Source organism: Passer montanus, unplaced genomic scaffold, assembly GCF_014805655.1.
Source record: "Passer montanus isolate IOZ18808 unplaced genomic scaffold, ASM1480565v1 scaffold3, whole genome shotgun sequence".
NCBI lineage: Eukaryota > Metazoa > Chordata > Aves > Passeriformes > Passeridae > Passer > Passer montanus.
This window is the reverse complement of record NW_024367707.1, coordinates 7378406-7402581: the sequence shown is the minus strand read 5'-3', so window position 1 is coordinate 7402581 and position 24176 is coordinate 7378406. Positions and strand designations below refer to the sequence as shown.

Genomic DNA, 24176 nt, shown 5'->3' with positions numbered 1-24176 from the left:
TAACCTCCAGCCTTTTCTTAAAAGCAGGCTTCTGTCTGAAAGGAGCACTAGAAAATTTGGCTTCCCCTCTGCACTCTCAAGCTCTCAGTACAGCACTGTCGTGTGTTTGGCTTGAAAAACATATGTAAGTAGCCCTACTTAAAGTTAAGGGTACACATAAGTCTGTTGTTGACTTAGAGTGGACAGCAGAAAAACAGCTGAAAACGCTGACCCAGGTCACAAGAATGAGGCAGAAAAACAGCTATTGAAGCCTCCTGCTTCAAATCCCATCCTGGGACACCACTTTCAAACCCCTGGAGATTTTCCAGATTGTGTACTGAAATGCTGCTTTTATGCAGAAACCAGTGATCACACTTTAATGCCTGCTTTGAATCACTCCCCTCTTACTTCCCAGTAACTCTAGCAGTTGCTGAAACATTCTTTTTTGCCTGCAAATATGAGGAGTTGTGAGAGAAAATTTAAAGTACAGCTTAATTTAATTCTCCAGGCTTGTTTCCAAATTAACTATGTGTTTGCACAGTCCAGAAAGTCCTCGTATATATTCATAAATAGCCTGTTATAAAGCAGTAAGATTTCAGTAATAGTTATATCTTAACTCAGTTCTAAGGAGTTTTTTCAGACTGTTATAAGCCAAGCAAATTTCTTTCTGTTGCATCTCAACATGCAATATCTATGGATGCTGGTATGATGGGTACCTCATAAATAGAAATTATTGCATAGAATGGTGAGCTTTGTCTCTTGGCATTGTTACCTGCAAATTATGAAATTAACATAGAAGTGTGCAGAGTTAAGGTTTCCCTGTAAAACTTCAGGCTCACAGTGCTAATATTCATTTGCCTACCTTAACAACGTTGGGTTTTATCCTAATTGGCTTTTTTAATTTCACTTGCCTAGGGAGGAGAGGGGAAGATGAATTTGGCTTTATATCATCATTCTCTTTCACTGGAATAATTGAATACCAGAGTACAAGAAAAATAGGTGTACTTTTTAGCTATGAAGGTGGGATGGCTTTTTGGAACACATTGTTTGCAGCATGAAATCGCCTGGATTGGGTTTTGTTTGGTTGGTTGATTTGTTTAGGGTATGGCTGTTTGGTTTTGGTGGGTTTGAGGCTTTTTGTTGTTTGTTTGGGGGGGCTTAATGGTTTTGTTTGGCGGCGGGGGGAGGGATTTGGGGTTGGGTTTTTGTGTGTGCGTGGGGGGAGATTTGGTTTTGGAGTTTTTTTGGGGGGAGGGGAGGGAGTGGGTGGCGAGCCGATGACGCACGTCGGGAGCCCTAAGAGAGCAGCTGTGCATTTTGTCACCTAAAGAGTTAAGGGCGGCGCTGCCCGCAGCCTCCAGCAGGCGGCCGCGCTCCCGGCGCTCCCGGCGCGCCGCCGGCAGCCGCGCTCCCCGTGGGAAGCCGCGCGAGGACTGACGTCCGGAACATCCTGCCTATGGGATCCGAGCCGCCAGCCGAGCCCCGCTTTCCCCCCTCGCTTTAAATCCGGCTGGCGATGGCAGGCGCCGAGAGCGGGAGGGATTGGCGATGCAGCGTGGCAGCAACTCCCCAAAGTTGTTGCTCTCTGTAACTCGCTCTGTCGGACTCGGAGCTGCCGGGCAGACCCCAGGCTGGGAGTTTAACCAGCCCCCTTTGCGAAAATGCCTGCCACTTGCTGGTCTTTGAATTTGATATTCGGCCTTCCAGAGCTGAGGAACAGCTTAACAGCAAGAGAAGTCAAGGAGGAAAAGGCAAGTTTCACAATTCAAACAATGCTAAAACAGGTTCTACTTTCACCTTATGGAAACAGGATTGTGGAGCAAGCTGCAGGTGCTTTTTGGTTGGGTTATTGACAAGATGTGTCACAAAGTGATATGACTTTTAAACTCTTCTGACTGTTTAAAGGCAGCAAGGAGCAGCAAATCTAAAGCAAGAAATTAATTTGAGGAATTTGAGGACTTTGAAAGAAGAAAGCTGTTTTCCAAGAAGAGCCAAGTAGGACGATGGCATCTGGAGAGTGCCTTCTGCTAGACCTAGAAACAGATAACTTCATTTTCTATAACATCTCTGTCAACCAGAGTTCAAACTTTTCCCTCCTGGGGGAAGACTGGTTTTACCCAGCGTTCCTCTACGCCATCCCCACTATCTATGGGATCATCATTCTGATAGGCCTTATTGGCAATATCACTTTGATTAAGATCTTCTGTACTGTGAAATCCATGAGAAACGTCCCTAATTTGTTCATTTCCAGTTTGGCTCTGGGGGACCTGCTGCTTTTAGTGACTTGTGTGCCTGTGGATGCCAGCAGGTACCTTGCTGACGAGTGGCTGTTTGGCAGAACTGGATGCAAACTTATCCCCTTCATACAGCTCACCTCTGTAGGGGTGTCAGTCTTTACTCTCACTGCTCTCTCAGCTGACAGGTAAGCTTTGCTGCTGTTGCCTTGAAAGGAAGCCTGCATAATTATGACTCCATAAAATGCACAATTATAAATTTGTATTTTCAGGTAAAATGTTTATTTTTAATGTGATGAGGGAAGAAGAACCGCCTCAGGTGATTTCTGGTGAATATTAGCATACAACTTGAGGAGGATCCAAACTGAACACAGGATACTTTTTATAAAATAATTGTTTGTGCAGCTTAGCTAATAGTCTACATTAATTCCAAGAGAGACAAGAGCAGATCAAGCTGAAGACCAGAGAGAGAAAATGCCATTAATGAACCTCTGCTGAAAGATAGCATGTTCATCTTGCCAAAAAGATAATTGATCCATACTTCATGAAGTGTGAAGGCACTGGAGCAGCAATTTAAAGTGCAATGAGAATCAATTCTTTCTTCATAGTGGCTTGCTTCCTTAAAGTTAATAATATGTGAGGCAATATTTCATAAAATATTTTTCAAATATTTGATTGAGCTTGCCTGAAGCCAGGAATCGCAGTTGCCATAGTCAGTGTATTTCCCTTGGTTAAACAGTTTGCCCCTTATCCAATCAAAACTGATCTATGTTGTTGGTTCAGAAACTTCACTTTCCAATAATGTTTAGTAAAAAATAATGTGTAGTAAATATACTGGTTTATTTTCTGAATGCTTCCAAAACAGATTAAGGAACGCATTGTCACCATGCTGAACTGACACAGAAGTACTGAGTGAAAAATTTATTTCAGGTTTTTTTGTGATCAAAATGACATGGGGATTGTATCCTTGCTCACAGATAAGTGAAACTAGGTTTGTTTTGGGTGGTCTCTTGCATGCCACTGTCTCTTGCTAAGCTGCTTTAAAACATCAGACTACTTTTGTTCAGATTTCAACATAGTTCACGCACATATTTCAATATACTTTTTGCAGCCTCAATGAAAGCAGTAACTCCTTAGTGTTTCAGAGACAGAATGGTCAATATGTTTGTCCTCTCCTCTGTGTTGGGATATATAAAAATAGCACTGTCTGTCCCAGTAGCAGATGACAAACAGGCCTATGTGTAGATAAAAGTCTTAAAGCAATATGCTTTAAAGTGCTGTGAAGATAGGAAAACTGCACTAGTGAAAGACCACATGCACTTTTGCTCCTGAGTTTGATGTGGTGCTTGCTGTGATGTCCGGATCCCCTCTGACCACTCTGAAGAAAATGCTGGGAAAACAATAAGTATCTCTTCAGGAAAATACATCTTTCTAAAGCTGTAATGTAAGTTGTTTCAAGGGGTGTAGGGAAAACAAAAATTCATTATAAAGAAGATTGTGTTAGAGATATTTATTGCTATTTGATCACATGCTACATAAAGTAAACATTGCAAATGCTTTTACTGAGCAGCACATCAATAGCACTTTTTGCCTGAAGTAATAGAACAGAACAGAAAACAGCAGCTGTGCCAAGCTTGGGGTTTTGTGACTTCAAGTTCTGAACTTCAGCCTTATCAGGAACCTGTTAACCATCATGCTGCACTGATGATCAAATGTTTCCATTTCCAAGGGATCATTTTACCCTCTTCTAATGCATCTGTGGTCCACTGCTGAAGGAGATAATAATGAAACTTGTAACTTTGTTAGGTTTACGAATCTAACATGTTGTGCATTGAAACACAAGTGTTCCTTATCTGTTAAGTTTGCAAAAGTTTCTATTTTGATAAATTTTCAGCAGCGCTGGGTTAATTTTGTTACAAAATAATACAGTCTCTATTTTGTCAGCTCACAGCCCATTAGTCTAGCTCCTTGAAGCTGTCACCCTGAACTCCAGACCCCAGTATTAATCATGTCAGAATCATTAGGGAAATAACCTTAAAATGTAAAGGGAAAGCTTCCAAAATGTGAGCTGAATGTGAACCAGCATGGCTAGGGGCTGTGGAGGGTCTGGAAGCCTAACACCTGCAGGTGAGATGCTGAGCCTTGCATGTGGGATGGTTTCATAGACACTCATTTCTGATGACAGACATGGCCCTGCATGAAGAGACACAGAAAAAGGGGGCTTGGTGGTGAGATGATTGATATTCAGTGAGGTCAATCCTACCTGAGATGCTCACAAGTATGTCAATGTCCCTGTTCTCATTAATCAAAGCCATAGGCCATGTAAGAGAAAAGCCTCCTAAACCTTCTGCTCTGAATAGCATTACTAGGCACTGTCTCCAAGGAAAGGGAGACTTGTCAGTGTACTACAGACCTTTTGTCTATAATTAATCATCTGCAAAAAATTATCACAAAATGCTCTTGGTTTCAGCATCCTTCCATTGACAAAAGCAAATGGAAACAACTGCTGGCATTACTGAACATATCATGGTGATGCCTAGAGAGACATCACAGTGTAAAGAAAAGCAACTGAACTAAGAGAAGCATGCCACAGTAATAAAAAACTGTGATACAAGAGGGTAATTTCCAGAGACATGACCATTGAAACACAAGGTGAAAGGCAGTGGGTAGGTGTGATGGGCAGATAGAGTATGTGAGAGTGTGAGACACTTATGCTACATTACAGCAATGGTACAAATCGTCCTGGCTGCATTGGATCACCTTCTGAAAACGAGGGGCACAGTTTTAGTAGGTTTTTGCACTCACATCATCAGTGCATAAGTATATGCCTTCCTGAGGTATACTTTCATTATTTCCATTTCCACTTTGCCCTGTGTTAGGAATCTCTCATCTGCCAGTGACTGCAAACACTTGGCTGAGTGCCAGCCTCCAGCACAGAGCACCTAAAGCTGCTCAGTGGTTTGACCCAGCAGAATGAGGGATTGTCCAGAGGACTGGCTGTTCATTTGCACATTTCTCAAGGAGAAACAGTGACAAAACTGCTGACCTCAGCTTTTCCTGCAGTGGGAGCCTCCCAGCCCGCAAGTGCTGTGTGCATGTATGGACACAGCTGAGCATGCTTGCACAGGTTTGAGCAGCAAGGGACAGCCAGAGTGTCCCTGGGTGTTTAGGATGTGTCTATGTACAATCATGAGATTTCCTTCAGATTTCATTGTTATTTCAGAAAATGTGTAAGAAAGGGCAAGAAAAAAGTTAACAATAATATAAATTTATTTCCTCGGAGACCACTCCGCTGTCTTCACAGTGCTTTCATCTGTCTGGCTGCATTTGCGGGAGCAGTGGGAGCTGTCAGGAGACACCTGTTTTCCTGCAAGCGTGTCAAATTTTCAGAGCAGCCAGGAGAGGGTTAAGGCTGTGCTGTGCTTTCAGCCACCTTCCATCAGTGATAAGGCGCCAGAGCTGAGTGTACAAGAGCGAGGAAACCAGCAGCCCATGAGTGTGCATGATGTTTGTGTGTTTTAGAAACACTGAAAATGAGGTTGGTAAGGGAAGGACAACTGTCTGCCCTGCTGCTCTGCGCTGTCGAGCCAGTGGTTTCTTCAGCTACTGCTCAGTCTACCCCAGAAAAAGCGGGAGTTTGGTTTCTGCCCTCCTCCTCCTGCTTCACCTCCTGCTCAGTGCGAGGATAAGCGGTGCAGAGGCACCGTGAGAGCAGCGGCACCTGAGCTTCCAGCCCCGGCAGAAAAGCCAAGGCTGTCTCAGCAAGGGACGCGAAATTAAGGAAAATCTTTGCACAGCAAGAGGAAAAGCAACTATTTAATTGCCCATGTCATGGGAGATGTCTTTATTTAATTGGCTTTCTCCCGTGACTGACAGGGTGTGTACATTTGCATTTGAATGAGCCAGGCTGTCGAGCATTGATCATAGCTCCTCACTGTTGGGCTGACATGGTAAAAGATCGAAATGCCCTGCTGCTCATGCAGCGAAACCCTCCTGAAGCAATGCTTGTTTTTACAAGCACGCAGCAGAGTAATGTAGAATGTAATTGGAGTTTACAAGCAGCATCTTTACTTTAAGCACCTTGGGTTAGGTGGGTTCTGGGAGAGCTGCAGCCTGCCTGCCAGCCGGGGCTGCCTGCAGTCCTGTGGTGGGATACGTGCAGTGACATTACACGGGAGATCAGGTGGCTTACGGTGGTAGAACCAGCTGCACACAGCAGGGTTGCAGTCGTGCGGGACGCCTGAAATGAGGATGTTAGCTTTGGAAATGTTGACCTTAGTGCCTTGGGTGCAGGAATGCTGCAGGGCTCCCAGCTCTGCTGGGTCCCTTGAAATGCACCACAAACACAAATTTTGATGTTCCTCTGAACTCATATAATGGTTTATCTAAGAAATAAAACTCTGAAACCACACTCCTAAAAAAAGCAGCAGTGCAAGGAAAGAAACAAATCCAGAATTTCTACAAGCACTTCTAAACAGGCAAAAGTCTTTGTTTAGTGGACTCATCTCTTCTGTGATTTAGATGTCTCCAGACCCTACTATTAATATTACCTACAATACTACAGGAGGTGTAATATCTATGTGCCAGTTCGTTTTTTTACTTTACAATCACTGGTTTATATCTTCACTACCGAACTAAGAGAAGCATGCCACAGTAATAAAAAGCTATGAAAAATCAACCCAGATTTCCCTGAGTTCATTTTCATAATGACTTTTTTTAAAAAAATACCATTAGTTGTAAAGTGCCAAGTCCATAGTAGTTTAGAATGTATTCTGGGCATTCCAGTCACAGGGAAGAAAACTGGAGACACTTTGGGGCCCAGCCCAAAGCCTTCCCTCACACTGAAGCACCAGGCAGCCCCATTTCCACTCCTGCCACTGACAGTGTCTGTTCTGCTGCCCTTCATGTGCTGATGGGTGCAGGGTGATATGCACCTATCTTCTTCAGCTGATGTACAAGAGTCTTAGATCATGCTTGCTGGCACTGTGTCAGTATAATATAAACACTCTTTACACCCTTAGTTTTAACTCTCATTTCCTCAGCCCCTGAATCCATCTGCACCAAGAGTAACTGATCAAAAAGCTCAAACTTTCTTAATATCTTGATTAACCAGAGCAGATGGCCAAAACACAATAGATGCACTTCTATAACCAGGAAGATTAGAGCTCCCATTTATAGCAGTGGGGCTGGTACGGAAATCTTTAGAGTCAGTGCTAATGTGCTGGAGACTGTCAATATTTAAGCAATAAAAAGGAAGAAAAGTCAGATTACCTATTGTTTACATTTCAGTAAAACCTAAAACCCCCAATCAATTGTCATGGTCTCATAGTACGAGGTGCTGTACACACAGTTATTAAGGTGCAACTGGCTGCAGAGAATTTGCCGGCTGTGTGTCCCAGCAGTGGGCTGGGATTTCACCATCACTCAAGCAAGGAGATGAGCTTACAGTGGACCCATCAGTTCATGTCTTACTATTTGATGTTCAGATGTGGACAAGAGCCTGGCTGAGATGAGTAGGAGGTAGCTGAGCTGAAAAAGTGGAAGCAGGTACAACCACATTGTGGAGCATCTGGTAACTGCTTTGCTTAGAAACAACCCTTGCAATAACCTCTTTTCCTTTATTTTGGAAAGAGACTTCACCACAGTCCCTATGGAGTCCCCTCACCTTTTCTTTCAGCAGTTTGACACCCAGGTGCCCACCTCACTCTGTACAATCTAGGACACCATGGGCCTGTAGCAGGCTCTGCAAGCCCCCGCACAGTGTCTGCTGCACAGGACCTCAGGCAGAGCAAGGGCTTTCAAAGTCCCTGTGCCATGGGGCAGAAAACAGGGACAGTCCATGAGCCTCTCACAGCACTGAAGCACCTGAAGGCATCCCAGCAGCAAGACAAGTGCTCTGCTGTAGAGAAAAGCAGAAAGCTGGAGATGCCTTGCAGAAATTTCCTTCCTATGCCAGGCTAGTGATCAGTTTAACTGGACTGCAAAAAACTCGAGCATCAAAGGGAGAAGCATTGTCAGAGCTCTGCCCATCCTGTCTTCACTTGCCCTCTGTCCACAGTCAGTCTCTGCATCTCTCTGGGAAGGCAGGACAGAAAACAGTATCATGACACCCTGAGAGAAGAAATGTTTCTTCACACCTTCAGGCTACCCTGAAGCATGAGATTGAGACATGAATGTTCAAATGACCTGGGAGAACCAGAGATGTGGATGCAGGTCTAGGAGATACCACATTAGCCATCAGCTCAGCAGTAGTTCTTGCCCACAACTGTGCACAGAGGCTACTGAATATCTCACAGGATTTGGATTAAAACAAATCTTTCCAGTGACATGAGGCTGCTTTCTGAATATTCAGACTAAAGGTGCATATATCACTCTGCCACCTCTGGTGTGTCTGGCACTCTGTTACCTTCTCTCCTTAGAACTCAGATCATGTTTCAAATTGAAATTTGTCTGACCTCTAACCACTGCATAATAACCTAACTCACAGCAAACCTGAAAGGCTGAGAGAGTTGGGGTTGTTCAGTCTGGAGAAGAGAAGGTTCTGGGAATATTTTATTGTAACCTTTCACTACTTAGGGGTTTATAAGAAAGACAGAGAGGAACTTTTTACCAGGGCCTGTAATGGACGCGGGACAATGGTTTTAAACTGAAAGAAAGTGGGTTTAAGTTAGACATAAGGAAGAAATATTTTATTATGTGCGTTGTAAGGCACTGAAGGGAGCTTGCCCAGAGCAGTGGTGGATACCCCGTCACTCGAAGTGTTCAAGGCCAACTTGGATGGGTCCTTGAGCTTCCTGACTTAATTGAAGATGTCCTTGCTTATTGCAGGGGGGTGGGCTTGTTAATCCTTTAAAGGTCCCCTCCTAACCAAGCTGTTCTATGGCTCTATGATTAGAGCAGTCAAGGATAGCAGTTTATTCTTCAGCCCCTACATGCTGCTGAAGGTTCATATAGTGGTGATCTCTCATGACACCTGTTTACTGAAACCACGGAAAGGTCTTAAGGATCATATAACTGGCTTAGCTTTATATGGAATTACACTAAAGCCATGGCACCATGAGAATCCCATAGGATATCTCATTTTGTCACATGCAGAAGAGTTAGAAGAGTTGCTCTAATGTTTTCTTTTATCTCTTCTTTTCTTAACAGAGCAGTTTTGTTCACCATGAGAATCCCGTAGGATATCTCATTTTGTCACATGCAGAAGAGTTGCTCTAATATTTTCTTTTATCTCTTCTTAACAGAGCACTAATTTTTTTTTTTGCATCTCCAGCTCACTTAGCTCTTGTACTATTTTACACATAACTGAGTTAAAATGGTTTATTTTAGACTGTGGCCATTTACCCCAATGACTCTACAACATTCACAGTCTGGTTAGCCACTGTGTCATCTGCAGACTTTTCCAGCACAGGTTTTATAGCCTGCTCAAGGCAGGTGATACACACAATAAATAACACTGCAGCTAGAGAAAGTTCCCAGGACCCAGGCTACGAATGGTTCCATACCTGCTTTTTATCACCACACTTGATGCACTGCTAGGGAAGAGTGGGGCTCAGGGTCCCCACCTGGAATCCCCCCCTTCCCAGGTCAAGAGTCCTTATTTTAACCCTATCGTGTGGGAGTGGGACAGGGATTGCGTGGCCAGGAGAGGGAGGACCACAGGTATCCTGGTTCACACATGTGCATATCTCATGCACCTGTGCCAGCATGTCCAGGAAAGCTGCAGCTCCTCTGTACACCAGTGTGGCCCACACCCTATTTACATCCCCTGTTATGTTGTGACAAGATGAAACAACACTAACATCTGCTGTGTGTTAAACAAGACAGACATATTAATTATCACCTGTTAGCAGGATTAACCTATCTCTTACTCCTTCTGCAACTGGCCATGGGCAGCACAAATATTTGTAGTTTTCCTGGTCACACCATCCAGCTTTTCTGAGCATCACATCTTTGAAGCCATTCTCCACTACTGAGGAAATTCACCACTTTTTCAAGATTTGTAAAAAAATCAGCACCACTTGTTCCTCAGCTGGTTCCTTCAGTACTCCTAGGTGTAAATTATTCAGGTCTGCTGGTGTGAAATTAGTTTGTGTTAGCAGATGTTGGCTCACAGCTTCCTTAGTACAGCTCACAAGTTTTCTGCTACATCTGTAGTGCTGCACACATAGTATAGAACCACACAGATCTGCTCATTTGGTCCTGAACATGACTATCAAGTTATTGCTTTTCACTTTGTCTCATCATTGTTCATATCTTCACTATTTATATGTATGCCTGACTTACTGATTTTTTTAATTCCTGATTTAAAAATGCACATTTGTCTGTTGCAGAGTGACCTTTGATAATTTGTTGGCTCCTTCAGCTTCCCTTATCAGTCATCAACATTTTAAAACTCCAATACTTGCTGTCATTTACTTTTGCTTTTTTTTCCCATCTGTTGCATATTGATTTTTGTAATTACTTCTTTGAGGTTTTAGCATGACTCTTCCTTTTCTGTTATCCAGGGCAGCTTTTTTCATGGCAAGGAGGGAGACACCAGGGAGCAGGCTGGAAGTCAGCACTAATGTATAGTTAGTGACACCCCTTTAGATTTGTGTTCTCAGTGGATTTGAAAGCTGCTTTTAACTTTAGGAAATCTGCTTCTCTAAAGTTAACAGAATCATAGAATCATGGAATGGTTGGAAGAGACCTTAGTGGTCATCTACTTCCAACCCCCCAGAAGTGGGCAGGAACACCTTCCAGTAGACCAGATTGCCCAAAGCCACATCCAACCTGGCCTTGGTTCTAAATATATATAGCTTTTTATTCTATTTCCATAAAATTAATATAAGCACACCACAGCTGCTATAGCTTATGGAAGTGCTAATATTTAGGTCAATGATGAGCTCTTCTTTCTCTGTCAAAACAAGGTACAGTATTGATTTATTACACAGGCAGGACTTTTTCTGTTGAGAAATTGCCATTTTTAGAAACTCTAATGAATTTCTATAACTGGCTCTGTGGGATATCAGCAGTTATGCCACCTGCTTAGATTACTCAGTGATTCTGTCTTTATGCACCAAAGGTGGTGCTTTCAGCAGAAATAAGGCAGATTCTCTAGTGAAATGAGGAGTCCATGTCTGAGGCCGCAGCTTTAGTTGCCCTGGTCACAGTTCAATCCTCAGGCATGCAGATCTCCCACTCCCAGGCTGCTGACATCCCTGGAGACTCGGGCTGAGGCAGTAAAGCCTTGTATGGAAGCATCCCTGGGCCTTGCTGCTTCTCATGCCTGGTGGCCCCGTGCCAGCACCAGTTCTCCCAGCTGCCTCCAGACACTCACCACATCACAGCCCCGACACCAGCACATGCTCTGGTGCCACATGGCTCGGGCAGGCACATCCCTCTGGCTGCACCCAAGCACTGAGCACACAGAAGTGTGAGCAGTGCTTAGCTGCTGCTGCTGGGGAGCTGAGTGGGAGCTCGCCAGTTTTGAAATTAAAGGATGTTTCCAAACCGTGTCCAGGGGGGCATCGGGCCCTGCATCTCCATCTGGGCAAGGGAGGGGATTGTCCCTTGGCAAGGGAGGGGACTGTCCCTCTGTGCCCTGCACTGGGGCAGCCTCACCTCAAGTGCTGGGGGCAGTTCTGGGCAACACAATATAGGAAAGATATTAAACTATTGCAGAGCATCCAAAGGAGGGCAACAAAGATGGTGAAGGGTCTCAAGAGGAAGCTGTATGAGGAGTGGCTGAGGTCACTTGGTCTGTCCAGCCTGGAGGAGACTGAGGGGAGACCTCATTGCAGTTACAGCTTCCTCATGAGGGGAAAAGGACGGGCAGACCCTGATCTCTTCTTTTAATGACCAGGGACAGGACTCAAGGGAATGGACTGAAGTTGTGTCAGGGGAGGTTTAGGTTGGTTATCAGGAAAAGGTTCTTCACCCAGAGGGTGGCTGGGCACTGGAACAGGCTCCCCAGGGAAGTGGTCACAGCACTGAGCCTGACAAGAGTTCAAGAAGCATTTGGACAATGCTCTCAGGCACAAGGTCTGACTCTTGGGGTATCCTATGCAGGGCCAGGAGTTGGATTCAGTGATCCTTGTGGGTCCCTTTCAGCTCAGCATATTCTGTGGTTCTGTAAATGGATGGGTCCCAAGTGATCCTTGTGGGTCCCTTTCAGCTCAGCATATTCTGTGGTTCTGTAATGGATGCAAATGTAAATTCTGATGTTCTGTAAATGCCCTGCTTCAGACAGCAGGTCTCACATCTGTTCGCAAGGATCCATGAAGTTGGCCCCACTGAAATCTTTAACCTGGCATGAAGTTGAAGATCACCTTCTGGGAATAACTACCCTGGGTGTCATGGGGATTCTTCTGATGTCCATGGAACTCACACTATTTCCTGCAGTAACCTTTTAATCCATTGTTTTTCATATGTATAGTTAATTTATGAAGTATTTTAGGTTGTTGATGGTTATGATTAGGAATAACACATTCACTAACAAATGATTAGTGTTTAAGGTCTCCTTCACCAGTATGTAGTGCAGTTCAGTGGTCTCTAAAACGCTCCGTCTCAATTCTGAATTTAGGCATTCCTAGACTGAGATTCTTATTTGTCCATATTCCAGAACAACGTAGGAGTATGCAGGTATACAGATTGAATTTTGAACATATGCTTTAAAAGTAAGTGCTGTGCCACTTCCATCAATGCCTCCTTTTTCTTTCCATTTAAATGTTAAATTAATAAAAAGAGAAAGTAGGCAGTACCTGCCAATGTATTTAAGATTTGCCCATTAGAGATGTCTTTGTACCCATATGCAATTTACTAAAGATTTTAATAACAGATGTTCACTCAAGAATCATGCATAATAATGATAATCTTAACTAAGTATGCAGAAAGCAGATAGACCCAGAATAGGTTGTCGGAGTGTGTTGATGGGTTAGACAGTCTAGCAATTTTGTGGATTTACTGAATTGTCTTCAGAGCTATAAATATTCATAACATCCATGGTGGAAACAATAAAGAAAGTTTGTGGCATTGCATTTATCATAAATTTCTTGGTATATTTAATAAGACTCTTTTCTTGCTTTCCAGGTGGAGCTTCACACTCAACAGGGCTCCATCTTCTTCATTTATGTAGTTTTTCCATGGCATCAATTTTTCTCTGTTGTCTGAGGCTTTTTTGCATGGTAGTTGATCCAGTCCTTCGTATTATGTGGTCAAAACATTAATATGATGCTCATAGAGCTTAATGGCAAAATCTTAATGAGAGGATTTTTGTTTGGTCTGTCCTCAGACCAGGACCACACCAATGTGCCATTAACCTTACAAATGGGATCAGAGGGACTGAAAATTGCACTTTTCTCACTATATCGGTTACAAGTGGGAGCAGAAGAATGGGGGACATGCTGTCTGAGAGGCAGTTCTTCCATCCTTACCACAGGAAGTCATGGCAATTCCAGGAGCTCATTTTCTAGAACTGGGAGGAACTCAGTGTTTTCACTTCTCAGCAATTTACGTGACTGTTTCTGTAAGACATCAGTCTGCTCCAGCCAATCCCTGCTTTTTTATTTAAGCCTGAGTTTCAAATTAGCTCAACTTCTCAAAATAGAGCACAGTTCAAACAGATTCAAAACTTTGTAAGTGGATTTCTCACTTCAGAGAGAAAGAAAGTGGCAATATGTACATCTTTCCACCAGCCTGATGCAGTCTAAACAGTGGGACCATTAATGAAGCAAGGGTGGGCAAAGCTCCTGAAATCTTGTTTGAACAGGTTTTAATACACTTGGGTTTTAAGTCATGATACAAATTCAAGAGTGGGGCACAGGATCTTTTTATATAAAAGGTGTAGGGCATAGTAACAGATGATACTACTTGAAGGAAACTTTACTTGAAATTTAAGTACTCCTGCAAATTCATTTTGGAAGGGCACTGTCCCTTTTCTCTGGAGGAAGGATGGGCGGAGCTTTTTTTCTCTTATATTTCTTGCAAATGTGATGTTAAGCTGTAAAAAGATGGATGTGCTTGGAAGGACTGAGATAGAAAAGGGCAGTACTCTGTGGCAGAGCCTTTTTCAGCCATTTTCTCTCCCTCCACTCCCAGGTCATCTACATTAGCTTTCCTTGCTGTCATAAGGGAAGGGAGAAAGGCATCAATACCAAGCAGTCATGGAAGAGGAGAGCAAGCTGAGGTTGCCTATAGCACCAGCTTCTCCACACAGCATAAAGTTATTTCCCTAAAAAAAAACCAAAACAAACAAACAAAACAAAAAAACCCCACAAACAGATACTTAGCCATATGGAGCTAAATTAATTTAAAATCCCAGGGAAACATCTGATTTTCCTCCCCATGCTTTAGTTACTTTCATTTAATTTTTGTGGCTGTTGTAGCAGGCATAAGTGGATGAAGGTTACAGGAAAAAACTGTGAAGGAAGCAGAGAGGCTGGAGTCTTTGAGGACAAGGTCCTTTCTTCCCCAGAGAGCAAAATTGCAGCCCTTCTATGCTTAGAAATGTACAGGCAGTATGGCTTGGAAGGCAAAGCCTGTTTATGCTTCACGTGACGTGTATTTTCTTGGCTCAGCTGAGGAGCACAAAGATGGATAAAATATTTTTGTACCAGCACAGGAACTACACCTAGGAAACACTGATATCCATTTGGGGCCATATTTTGGTTGGTCTCTTTGGGCAGTGTATCTGTGAGTGTCTTTTTCATGCTGCAGCTACTTCTGTGTTTATATTTGAAGCTGCAGCTTTGGGGCTAAGTGCATGGTATTAACCAATGTTTGCATACTCCAAGCTTTAGAGTACATTAGGTGATGCTACCATTAGTTACATTATTATTAACACAGGGACAATGACACAGTTTTCCTGTTTCCCTGGCATAGTAACCTCGGTGGGAAAAGTATTTACCACAGAAAGACCTTGGGTGTGCCACATTTTAGTGAATTATGGCCATTTCAGTAGTTTCAGTTGTGAGAAACAATTACTCAATGAGCACGATAGAGATCCTAAGGGATGTGTAAATGATGTTTCAAGGATTCAGTGGAGATGCATGTGCTCTGTGGACTCCTACCAATCCACCCTGAATTTTTGGGATTAGGTTAAAAAGTGATCAGGTGTTCTGGGTTGAAGAAACACGATCACCAGCTTTCTCTTGGAGGCTTGAATACTGCCCTGGAGAACAGGGACAGCACCAGAGTCACTGTGGCTGGTGTGGGCAGGATTTCCTTAGCAGGGGAATCCTCACAGTGCCTCATTGCAATTACATTAAGCACACTTAGGATAGCCCCATGAGTGATTTCTTTTGAGGGCTTCTTTGAGTGAGACTGGAGACAAGGAGCTGGCTGGCATCCATCCTGGCTGGGAGGTCGTTGGCAGCTGCAGTGTACCTGCCTGCTTCACCAGTGGGAACAGAGAAATTCAAAGACTCAGCAGTACTAAAGGGCAGCATCTCTTTCATATTTCCAGCCAGATAGCAACTCAGTCATTTTCATCTGGGCTGTTTGGCATGAGTTCTTGACTGTGTGGGTTTTTATTCAGTTGAATTTCTTTTGCAAGGCATATTTTGAAGTTTTGGGCCTTGTTGCAGTGCATGAATTGTACCTCTTCTTTTTAAACTTTCACAAAAATTTCTTTAAAAGCCGATAGGGAAGGGAGTTTAGCTGAAAAGAATATATATGTATATCTCAAGCAATAATTCAATAATTAGAGACTGAATGTGCAAGCAGCAGAGGTCATCAGTCCAGGGCCATGTCTAGATCTACTGCAGACAATTGAGCATGAAATGTGACACATTCTCAGAGGCCATGTTATGACCTGGGCTAAAAATTATGCATGAAAACCCAGTTCCATGAGACCCATGGCTCCTCTAAGGTGTGTAGGTATATTCATCAATGTTTCCTTCAAAGTGGATTGAAATATTCACATGCTAGATTTTAAATATGGGAGAGTTGCATGCCTCAGGCTAACTCATTGAAAAACAAATTGCAGAGGACAAAGCTGTGGAAACTTGAAATATTATTTGACATACAAACTGGAAATACACATGCTGAAAAACAGAATGAGCTGCTACTCAAATCCAGACTTACCTGGATGAAGTTCTGAAGAAATGTCAAACAAATTATAAACCCCAGGCTTGTCCCTGCCAGGAAAGTGGTATGGAAAAGTAAAGGAGTGAGGGCATTGCTGAGCCCCACTCAGAAGCCAGCCAGGAGGTGCAGCTTTTTCACACCCTGAACACCAGCAACAGGAAAATCTAGTGGTGTCCCAGCCCAAGCACCATCCTGGGGGGGCACCAGCAGCAGCCCCTGCAGCTGCTGTCCAGAGCCTGAGCTGGTGTGGTAGAGTGCTGGAACACAAACTGGAGAGACACACTGACACATCAGCAAGGCAACTGGAAATGGGGATTCCTGCCAGATCAGTACTGATCAGCCACACATGAGTACTTGGTGACTAACAGAGATTTCTAGAGAACTCTGCTTAAATTTATCCACCATCAAGGAAGTCATGCAGATAGTCAGCAAAATAATTTTATTTTATTGTCAGGCTATTATGAAAATACCTACCGGTGGTTCCGCACCCAAGAACTTATATTTTCAAAATCTGTTTTCTAGCTTTGTTTCCTCTGTTTTACCTTTTTGTTCTTTCACTCCCATCCTATGGGAGTGAACCCTTGCAAGCACAAGGTCTCTCATATCTTCTCTTACATCTGCAGTAGGAAGCTTTAAAAATACAGTAAATACCTACTAGTCAGTGCTAGTGTTCCTAGACATTTATCATTATGTTCTGTCCAAATTAAATTAAATTAAATTATGTTTGTTCCATTGTTTGTAAATGCCATCTCTGATTAAAATGTACCAATAACTTGAAATGGAGTAATTTTCTGGGTCCCCCAACTCTGTTAATGTTAATAAAAATTAAACAGTTTCTCTATACTCTTTAAATTATCCATTTTCCTGGAACATAATACTAGAAAATATTCTCTCAGCTGTCTATATTTTGTAAGACAATCCCTGAAATAATCATGCTAACATGTTGATAAGCATACAGTAAATATCTGCAGAAAGACCTTTGAATCAACTAATTTTGCTAATACCTTGATATGTTATTAATTTCCTTTTGCATTTCTGTTCTTTAAGATTTACTGAAGACTTTCAGTGAGCTAATGTTTCTGTCAATAATCTATATCTGGTCAATGAGACTATAAATGGAGCTATTTTAACACCACTGCTTTAGTAATCTGCCTCGCACTTCTGTTTTATGACTGCAATATCCAGAGCATCATATTTGTTTAAGAGCTGTGACGTTCTTCGCCTGAGTTTATGATCTGGTGCTGGAAGATTGTGCTTTGCGGTATGACACCACTTAATCCACAGTTTGCAGAGTGAAAGTTAAAGAGGTGCTAAGCAAGCCTTAAAAATACTGTGCCTGGCCACTGCAGCTGGAAAAAAGGGGAGCTGCAGAGCTTGGAGAATAAGTGTTTAAACAGCGAGCTACTGAGCATGGTGTTGGTAGTACATGAAAGTACTTGCCCTTTACACAAGACGCCTGTATGAAGAAATACCTGCAAATGGCAAAATGTCTAGCTGCAGTCTTCAGAAAAATAAGCATGTAACCATGTATGTAGTTATGTCTACATGAATGTACATGCATGTAAATATGTGTATGTATTTAAAATCATACACAAAGATATGTAGACACATATATACCTACATGGAGGAAGAGCTGGGTGTGCTGAGCAGGATATTGCACATAATCAGAAGTTGAATGCATTCTTACCCTGCAAATAAAGCAGTTACGCAGTTAAAACACTTCAAGACTGATGTTCTCCTCTTCCAAATGTTGAGCTTTGGGATGATGCAGGGGTCTCGTGGAGTGTCCCGAGAGCCTGGTTTGTTCTGCCCCATGGAGGGGCCGTGCTGTGCCGCCCACACTCTGCAGGGAGTTGTGCTCACTGCCTCTGCTCCCACACAGTGCCCACTTCAGCTGCCTGAAGGAGCCAGGGTGCTGGAAGGAGCTTGGAAAAGGACTCGAGGAGCTGATGGGATGTACCCTGCCATGCCAAAGAGGGCTGGGACAGCCCAGGACCCAGGCACACATTGGTCCCCAGGGAGAAGTGACCAAGGGGGAGCCAAGTGCACCATGGGCAGAGTGAGGCAGATCCTGGAAGAAATATCCAACAGTTTATAACTGTTATAATAATGACCCTCCATGCTAATTTGTGAAACCTGTAGATACTCCTTCCTAATTACCCTTTTTTCCCCTTCTGCTATGTTCCTTAAATGCATATGTGAGTTGTGGCTTGCTTGGAGTGTCAAATCCTGCCAAAGCAGGGCTCCAGCATATATTGAGCTCTGATGTTTTCCATTCCTCTCATTACACACACCAATTTCAAACAAGTTTAATTATTTGATATTCTTGGATTCTAAGGTACAATTTTCTGAAGGGCTGAAACCATGAAAGACAACAAGTCAAAAAATGTCTCTATGTATCTAGAATAGCGAACAATAATGGTGATTGGCAAGAGACTCAGTTAGAACTTCTGGCTACTTTACCTCAGTGCATTGAGTTAGAGAAAACTCTTGCCTGCTACACCACCAAACAGTAATTAAGCATGCTCTTTGTAGCTTGAGAAAAACTAAGATTGGCAGGAGACCGCTATGCTCACAGCTTGAAAAGTGTGTCAAAATCTCAGCCCGGTTTCCTTCAACACTGTTCTGGGGTATAAGCTGCTGTACACTTTGGAAGAGAAGTCTGTGTTTGCACTTCCTGTCTTAATGCTGTTTGGACACATATTAATGTCATTCATATTAATTAACATGTTAATATCAGGGACCCTGTGCTTTGTTGGGTCAATTACAAATTAAATGAACTCATAATCAATACATGAAACTGAATGAACTGATGACAGGTGGCTCTGGTTTAAATTGAGAAATCTATTGAAAATATTGAAATTAAAAACACCAGAAAAAAATCCAGCCTTGAGTAAAGAATGATTTTGTTTGTGGTTTTATTTCTGAATGGGAGGGAAAGCAGTAATACTATGCTTGAATGTTGAGGTCAATAAACAATATTCTTTTTCTGTTTGTTTTTTAGGTATAAAGCTATAGTAAGGCCAATGGAGATCCAAGCATCGCATGCACTGATGAAGATTTGTGTGAGAGCTGCTATAATCTGGATTGTATCCATGTTGCTTGCCATCCCTGAAGCAGTATTTTCAGATCTGCACCCTTTCCATGACAAAGGGACTAATAAAACCTTTATCAGCTGCGCTCCTTACCCTCATTCAGATGGGCTGCATCCCAAAATCCACTCAATGGCATCATTTCTCATATTTTATATTATCCCCCTATCTGTAATTTCAGTATATTATTATTTTATTGCTAAGAATTTGATCCGGAGTGCTTACAACATCCCCGTGGAAGGCAATGTGCATGTGAGGAAACAGGTAGAGATTTGACTTCCTTCAAAAGTTCACATTCTCTATGAATCTGGTAGGAAAGAAGGAATACAGAGAAATTTATACTGTAACAGACTGTGTCTGTCATAGTGATTTTAATAGATTAGGTGGGATAAAGGAATTTAAATGGATGAAAGAAGTCATAATACAGGGCTAAACAATGAAAGCATCTCCTCCTGTTTGTAAGTTCAGAGACTTTGGCAGAGTGGTTACCATGGCAAGCATAGCAGGAGACCCTTGCCAAAGCCTGGGAAGATATTGACCAGGATGCAGGGAAAGGGGCAGGGCAGACACAGTGTTTGCAGATTGAAGCAAAGGGGTGATATGGGATAAAGTCAAAACTTCACAAAGTTGCTTTGTCAGAGAGAAAACCTTGGTTGAAGCATTGTGTGTTTCTAAACAGCCTATTTACCTTGATGTATTTATCTTATTTGCCTTACCTCTTCTTTTTAACTGAGGTGTGCTTCAACCTCAGCTAAACTGACATAAGCCATTCCTAGCTGAGCAATTGTCCACTCAGTTGCACCCAGCTGACATCTCCACCTTAGACTGACCCAACAAAATCATCTTACACAGCCTTCAGGTGCTATGCTGAAGCAGTAAGGCTGGAAAGACTTGGGCTTTGCCCATCAAATGATGTGCGATCCCTGAAATCCTTATCCTTTTTCCCTTCTGAATGTGCGTAAATCTTTCCCCCTGCAGGCCATTTCTCTGCTGATTTGATGGCTGTTTTGATTAGTGGCAATAAAGTGAGCAGTACAAGCAGCCCTTTCCCCTTTGGTTTTGGGGAGAGAGCTCTAAAGAAAGCAAAGGCCAGGCTGGTCTAGCACCCTCCGTCCATCATTCCCGTCCTGCAGTGCATTCAAGTGCTATACGTCTCCATCTGAGATAACTGGTATCGATTTCTTTATTGCATTGCTTCCTTTCTTTATAGTGCAGATGTGGCCTCAATAGCCCTATATCAAATTAAGAATACATTTTAAAAGAATATATGGTTTAGCCAAGGAGAGCCCTTTCTCAAAGGATTTAATTTTCAGCCTGCTGGCTGGAGATGTTATCATCTGGTGCATGTCAGTCCTTCCTGAGCTCAGTGGCTGATTTTTAGTCAGTGCCATTAAAGGGGCATGAAATAAAGTCTAAATGGGCTTGCCATGTCTCTCCTGCCTGCTTGCAGCTGTCCTGAGAATAGATCAGCCTGTGTAAAATGCTCAGTTTCTGATTTACCTGTGGAGCTTGGAAGCAGAGTAAGGATGGAGCAGTGTCCTGGCAGCCTGGCCAGGTGCTGTGACTGCACTGGGGCAGGAGCAAGGGCAGCAGGGCTGAGGCTGGGAGCAGTTGCAGGCCATTCACATCCTACTTAAGTACAAGAAGTGGGATGCAGCTAATTCCCTAGGAATGTCTGGGAAGTGTTACTGGGATTACCACAGAGGAGAACATTAGGGAGCCCTAAAAGATCAGCAGTGCTATATTTTCCAATCCTGCAAACTCTGGCTGCATTACCTCTCCCAGAGAGCAATGCGTTTTAGCAGGTTTTTCTGGACAACTCTGTCTTCTCATTTTGGGCAACCTCCTTCATGGCTTTTGCGTTCATAAGGAAGAGAGATGTGTTTTTCAGTGGCTTTGTTATCTTAATGTACAGCACTTGTAGGCAAAAGACAAGGTATGGTTTACCTCAGCTTCCCTCAGTTGAGCAATACCTTTGGGTTGACTCCAAGCCTGTAGAAGTAAGTAAAACAAAAGTGTATCTGGTCTGCATGAAGATTATACTGTGTGCTAGCTGGCTTTGTGAAAGCACCTTTCCCTGACAAAGCTCAGATTATGCTGAGAGGTAGACATGCATCTATTCACCACTTCTAGCTCTCTCCTGGTGGCTCCAGTGCTTTCAGCTGAAGGGTCCACCTTGCTGCTGCCTTGGTGTTCCCCCAAGTACAGAATAGCCTCTTTTTGTTTCTCCATCTGCTTCAGACTCTGAGTGCTGAGCTTGGTCTTAAAGGGCTGTGAGCTGTTGACAGCACTCTTGTGTACATATACCACATGGCCCCATGGCAGAATGTCCTGCCTGTGAGCTCTGTGAAATATCCCAGGCTCCTACATTATAATTAATTATGATAATAGGAATAATAATAATAAGGTAATTTATTAAAATTACATATTATTGTATATATTATGTGTGGATAACTAATGCAAATTGTCCACACTTTTTTTGCCAGAGCTGAGATTTTGCAAAGAGGCAAGCCAGTGGGAATTTTATTTCTAAACAGAAAGGAAAAGAAAGACTACTTCTTATGTAATAAATTCTCAGAATTATTTTTTTTATAAGAGAAGGGGGTTGAGGAGAGAGAAGGAGAGTTCTTGACTGTGTTCACCTGCAGTCCAGATTTCCCTGCTCTGGATGTGCCACCTGCCATATGTTAGCTGGAAATATGCGGCACTGGCAAAAATAATCAGCCCCTGGTCTGAGCTAGGAACAGCAGCTAATCCGTGTTTCTCTTTCTTTGTCCAGATTGAGTCCCGCAAGCGCCTGGCCAGGACCGTGCTGGTGTTCGTGTGCCTCTTCGCCTTCTGCTGGCTGCCCACTCACATCATCTACCTGTACCGCTCCTACCACTACTCCGAGGTGGACACCTCCGTGCTGCATTTCATTGCCAGCATCTGCGCTCGGATCCTGGCGTTCACTAACTCCTGTGTCAACCCCTTTGCTCTCTACCTGCTCAGCAAGAGCTTTCGGAAGCAGTTCAACAACCAGCTGCTGTGCTGCAGAGCTCGGCTGCTCATCCGCTCCCACAGCATGGCCAGGAGCACCACACGAATGACCTCCCTCAAGAGCACCAACCACTCCCTGGCCACCTTCAGCCTCATCAATGGCAACCACATCTACCACGAAGGCTGTGTCTAAAAGGCACAGTCAGGGACATCAATAGCTGAGCGCGGCTGCTGGACTTTGCTCCATGGGCATGGTGAGCAGCACACACACGCGTGCACACGCACGTGCAAGGAGGTGTGGTGTGCTCAGAGAGCTCAGAGGAGCTTGAAGCAATCAACATTTCATCTTGGGCTGAGGTTGAAGCCATCCAGCATTTCACCCTGGACTGAGGCATCGCCAGAGCATCAGATCACTGAGCACCAGCCCACAGGGTCTCCCTGGGAAGTGCTGCTGTGCTTTCAGTGAGAGCAAAATGAGCACTTTAAGATCAAATCCTTTTTGGCTCTGCAGAATCTTCATCACTTCCTGCTCAATCCCAAACTTATGCAGACTTGCAGCAGTGATAAAGACCATATCAGGTGCACACAATTTGTCAGAACAGTTGCATCCGTCACTTCATGGTGTAATGTATTTTGACATAGAAATAAATCCATTTAAATAAGGTAAATACTTTTACAAAGGAGTTCAACGTAGGTCATTTACAGAGTTTTCAAGTATTTATTAATGTCCTGAGTACAGTATTAATTCATGGTCTAAAGATATCAAGAGTTTACTGGGGCATGTCTGTGGCCCTATCTGAAATGAGCAGTATCTTGCACCACGTCAATGTGAAAGCAGTTAACGTGAATAAATGTGAGTTGGAATATGTTTACAGCTTTCAACTGTGTGAGCTTTTGCCTTGTTGTGGAAGAGACAGCAGGGCAATTTCCAAGCCTTACTGCATTTCCAAGCATTTTGTTCTTCCTGTCTTCAAAGGTGTGAGATAGTGAAAGTTCCATCACCTAAGTGGTACCACAAAATTTGAGTCAGGTTTAGCTAAGGGCAGGCAATAGCAGAAACTGATGTACAGCTATTTTTCATGTAGTTGTGCTTTGTAAAACTACAGTTTTTCTAGTTTTTCAGCAAAGGCTGCTAAGGGCAGGCAATAGCAGAAACTGATGTACAGCTATTTTTCATGTAGCTGTGCTTTGTAAAACACTAGTTTTTCAGTAAAGGCTATCAGCAATGCAAGGTGTGATCTCCAGCCTACATTTTTTCCTACTGTCTTCACAGAAATCTGTGGAGACGGAGTGCCAAAACTGGCTGACAGATTGGAGAAACAAGTCTACTGTAAAGTTTGCCCCAGAACAATTCCTGTTCCAGATACCATCTATTCTGGAATGGGAGCACAGTGTCCTGCAGATAATAAACTCCTGAAGTGCTTGGGCTATAAGACATCCGATGAAGCTGCACACCTGATAAATAAAACTGCTGCCAAATGAGGCCATAAACCAATCACTGTAGCAGAATATTGGGTTTTTAATGGTCCTTATCCTCTTTGATGATGATCCTTTTCATTACCACACCAAAAGATAAATTAAAGCTGGTAAAACTTTACCTGGGTTTGCTCTGTGTTTGTAGAAAAAGCCATGTGTGCAATGCAAAAGCTCTCAGCCCTGTGACAGCAGCTGCTTTGGGATGCTGGTGGGATCTGCTGTCTCCAAGGACTCAAACAAGCTCTGATGCCAAAGGCAGAGCTCTGAAAACTTCACCTCATTTTCCCTTTTGTGCTCCGGGTGAGGTTGGACACGCAGGTATGTGAGCTCAGGATGGGGCCACACC

At 43.3% G+C, this 24176-nt stretch overlaps 1 protein-coding gene across 2 annotated transcripts; it reads left to right on the top strand.

The window, feature by feature from the left end:
* The first annotated feature begins 1362 nt into the window (after positions 1 to 1362).
* Positions 1363 to 23226, top strand: GRPR (gastrin releasing peptide receptor). 2 transcript variants are annotated; one of them, XM_039714523.1, is made up of 3 exons: positions 1363 to 2401; positions 19288 to 19639; positions 22155 to 23226. In XM_039714523.1, exons 1-3 carry the CDS (start codon positions 1983 to 1985, stop codon positions 22545 to 22547), a joined length of 1164 nt encoding a protein of 387 aa, XP_039570457.1. In that variant the 5' UTR covers positions 1363 to 1982; the 3' UTR covers positions 22548 to 23226. The 2 variants fall into 2 exon arrangements, with proteins under 2 accessions (XP_039570457.1, XP_039570458.1); XM_039714524.1 differs by lacking the exon at positions 1363 to 2401 and adding an exon at positions 3641 to 3657.
* Positions 23227 to 24176: the final 950 nt, after the last annotated feature.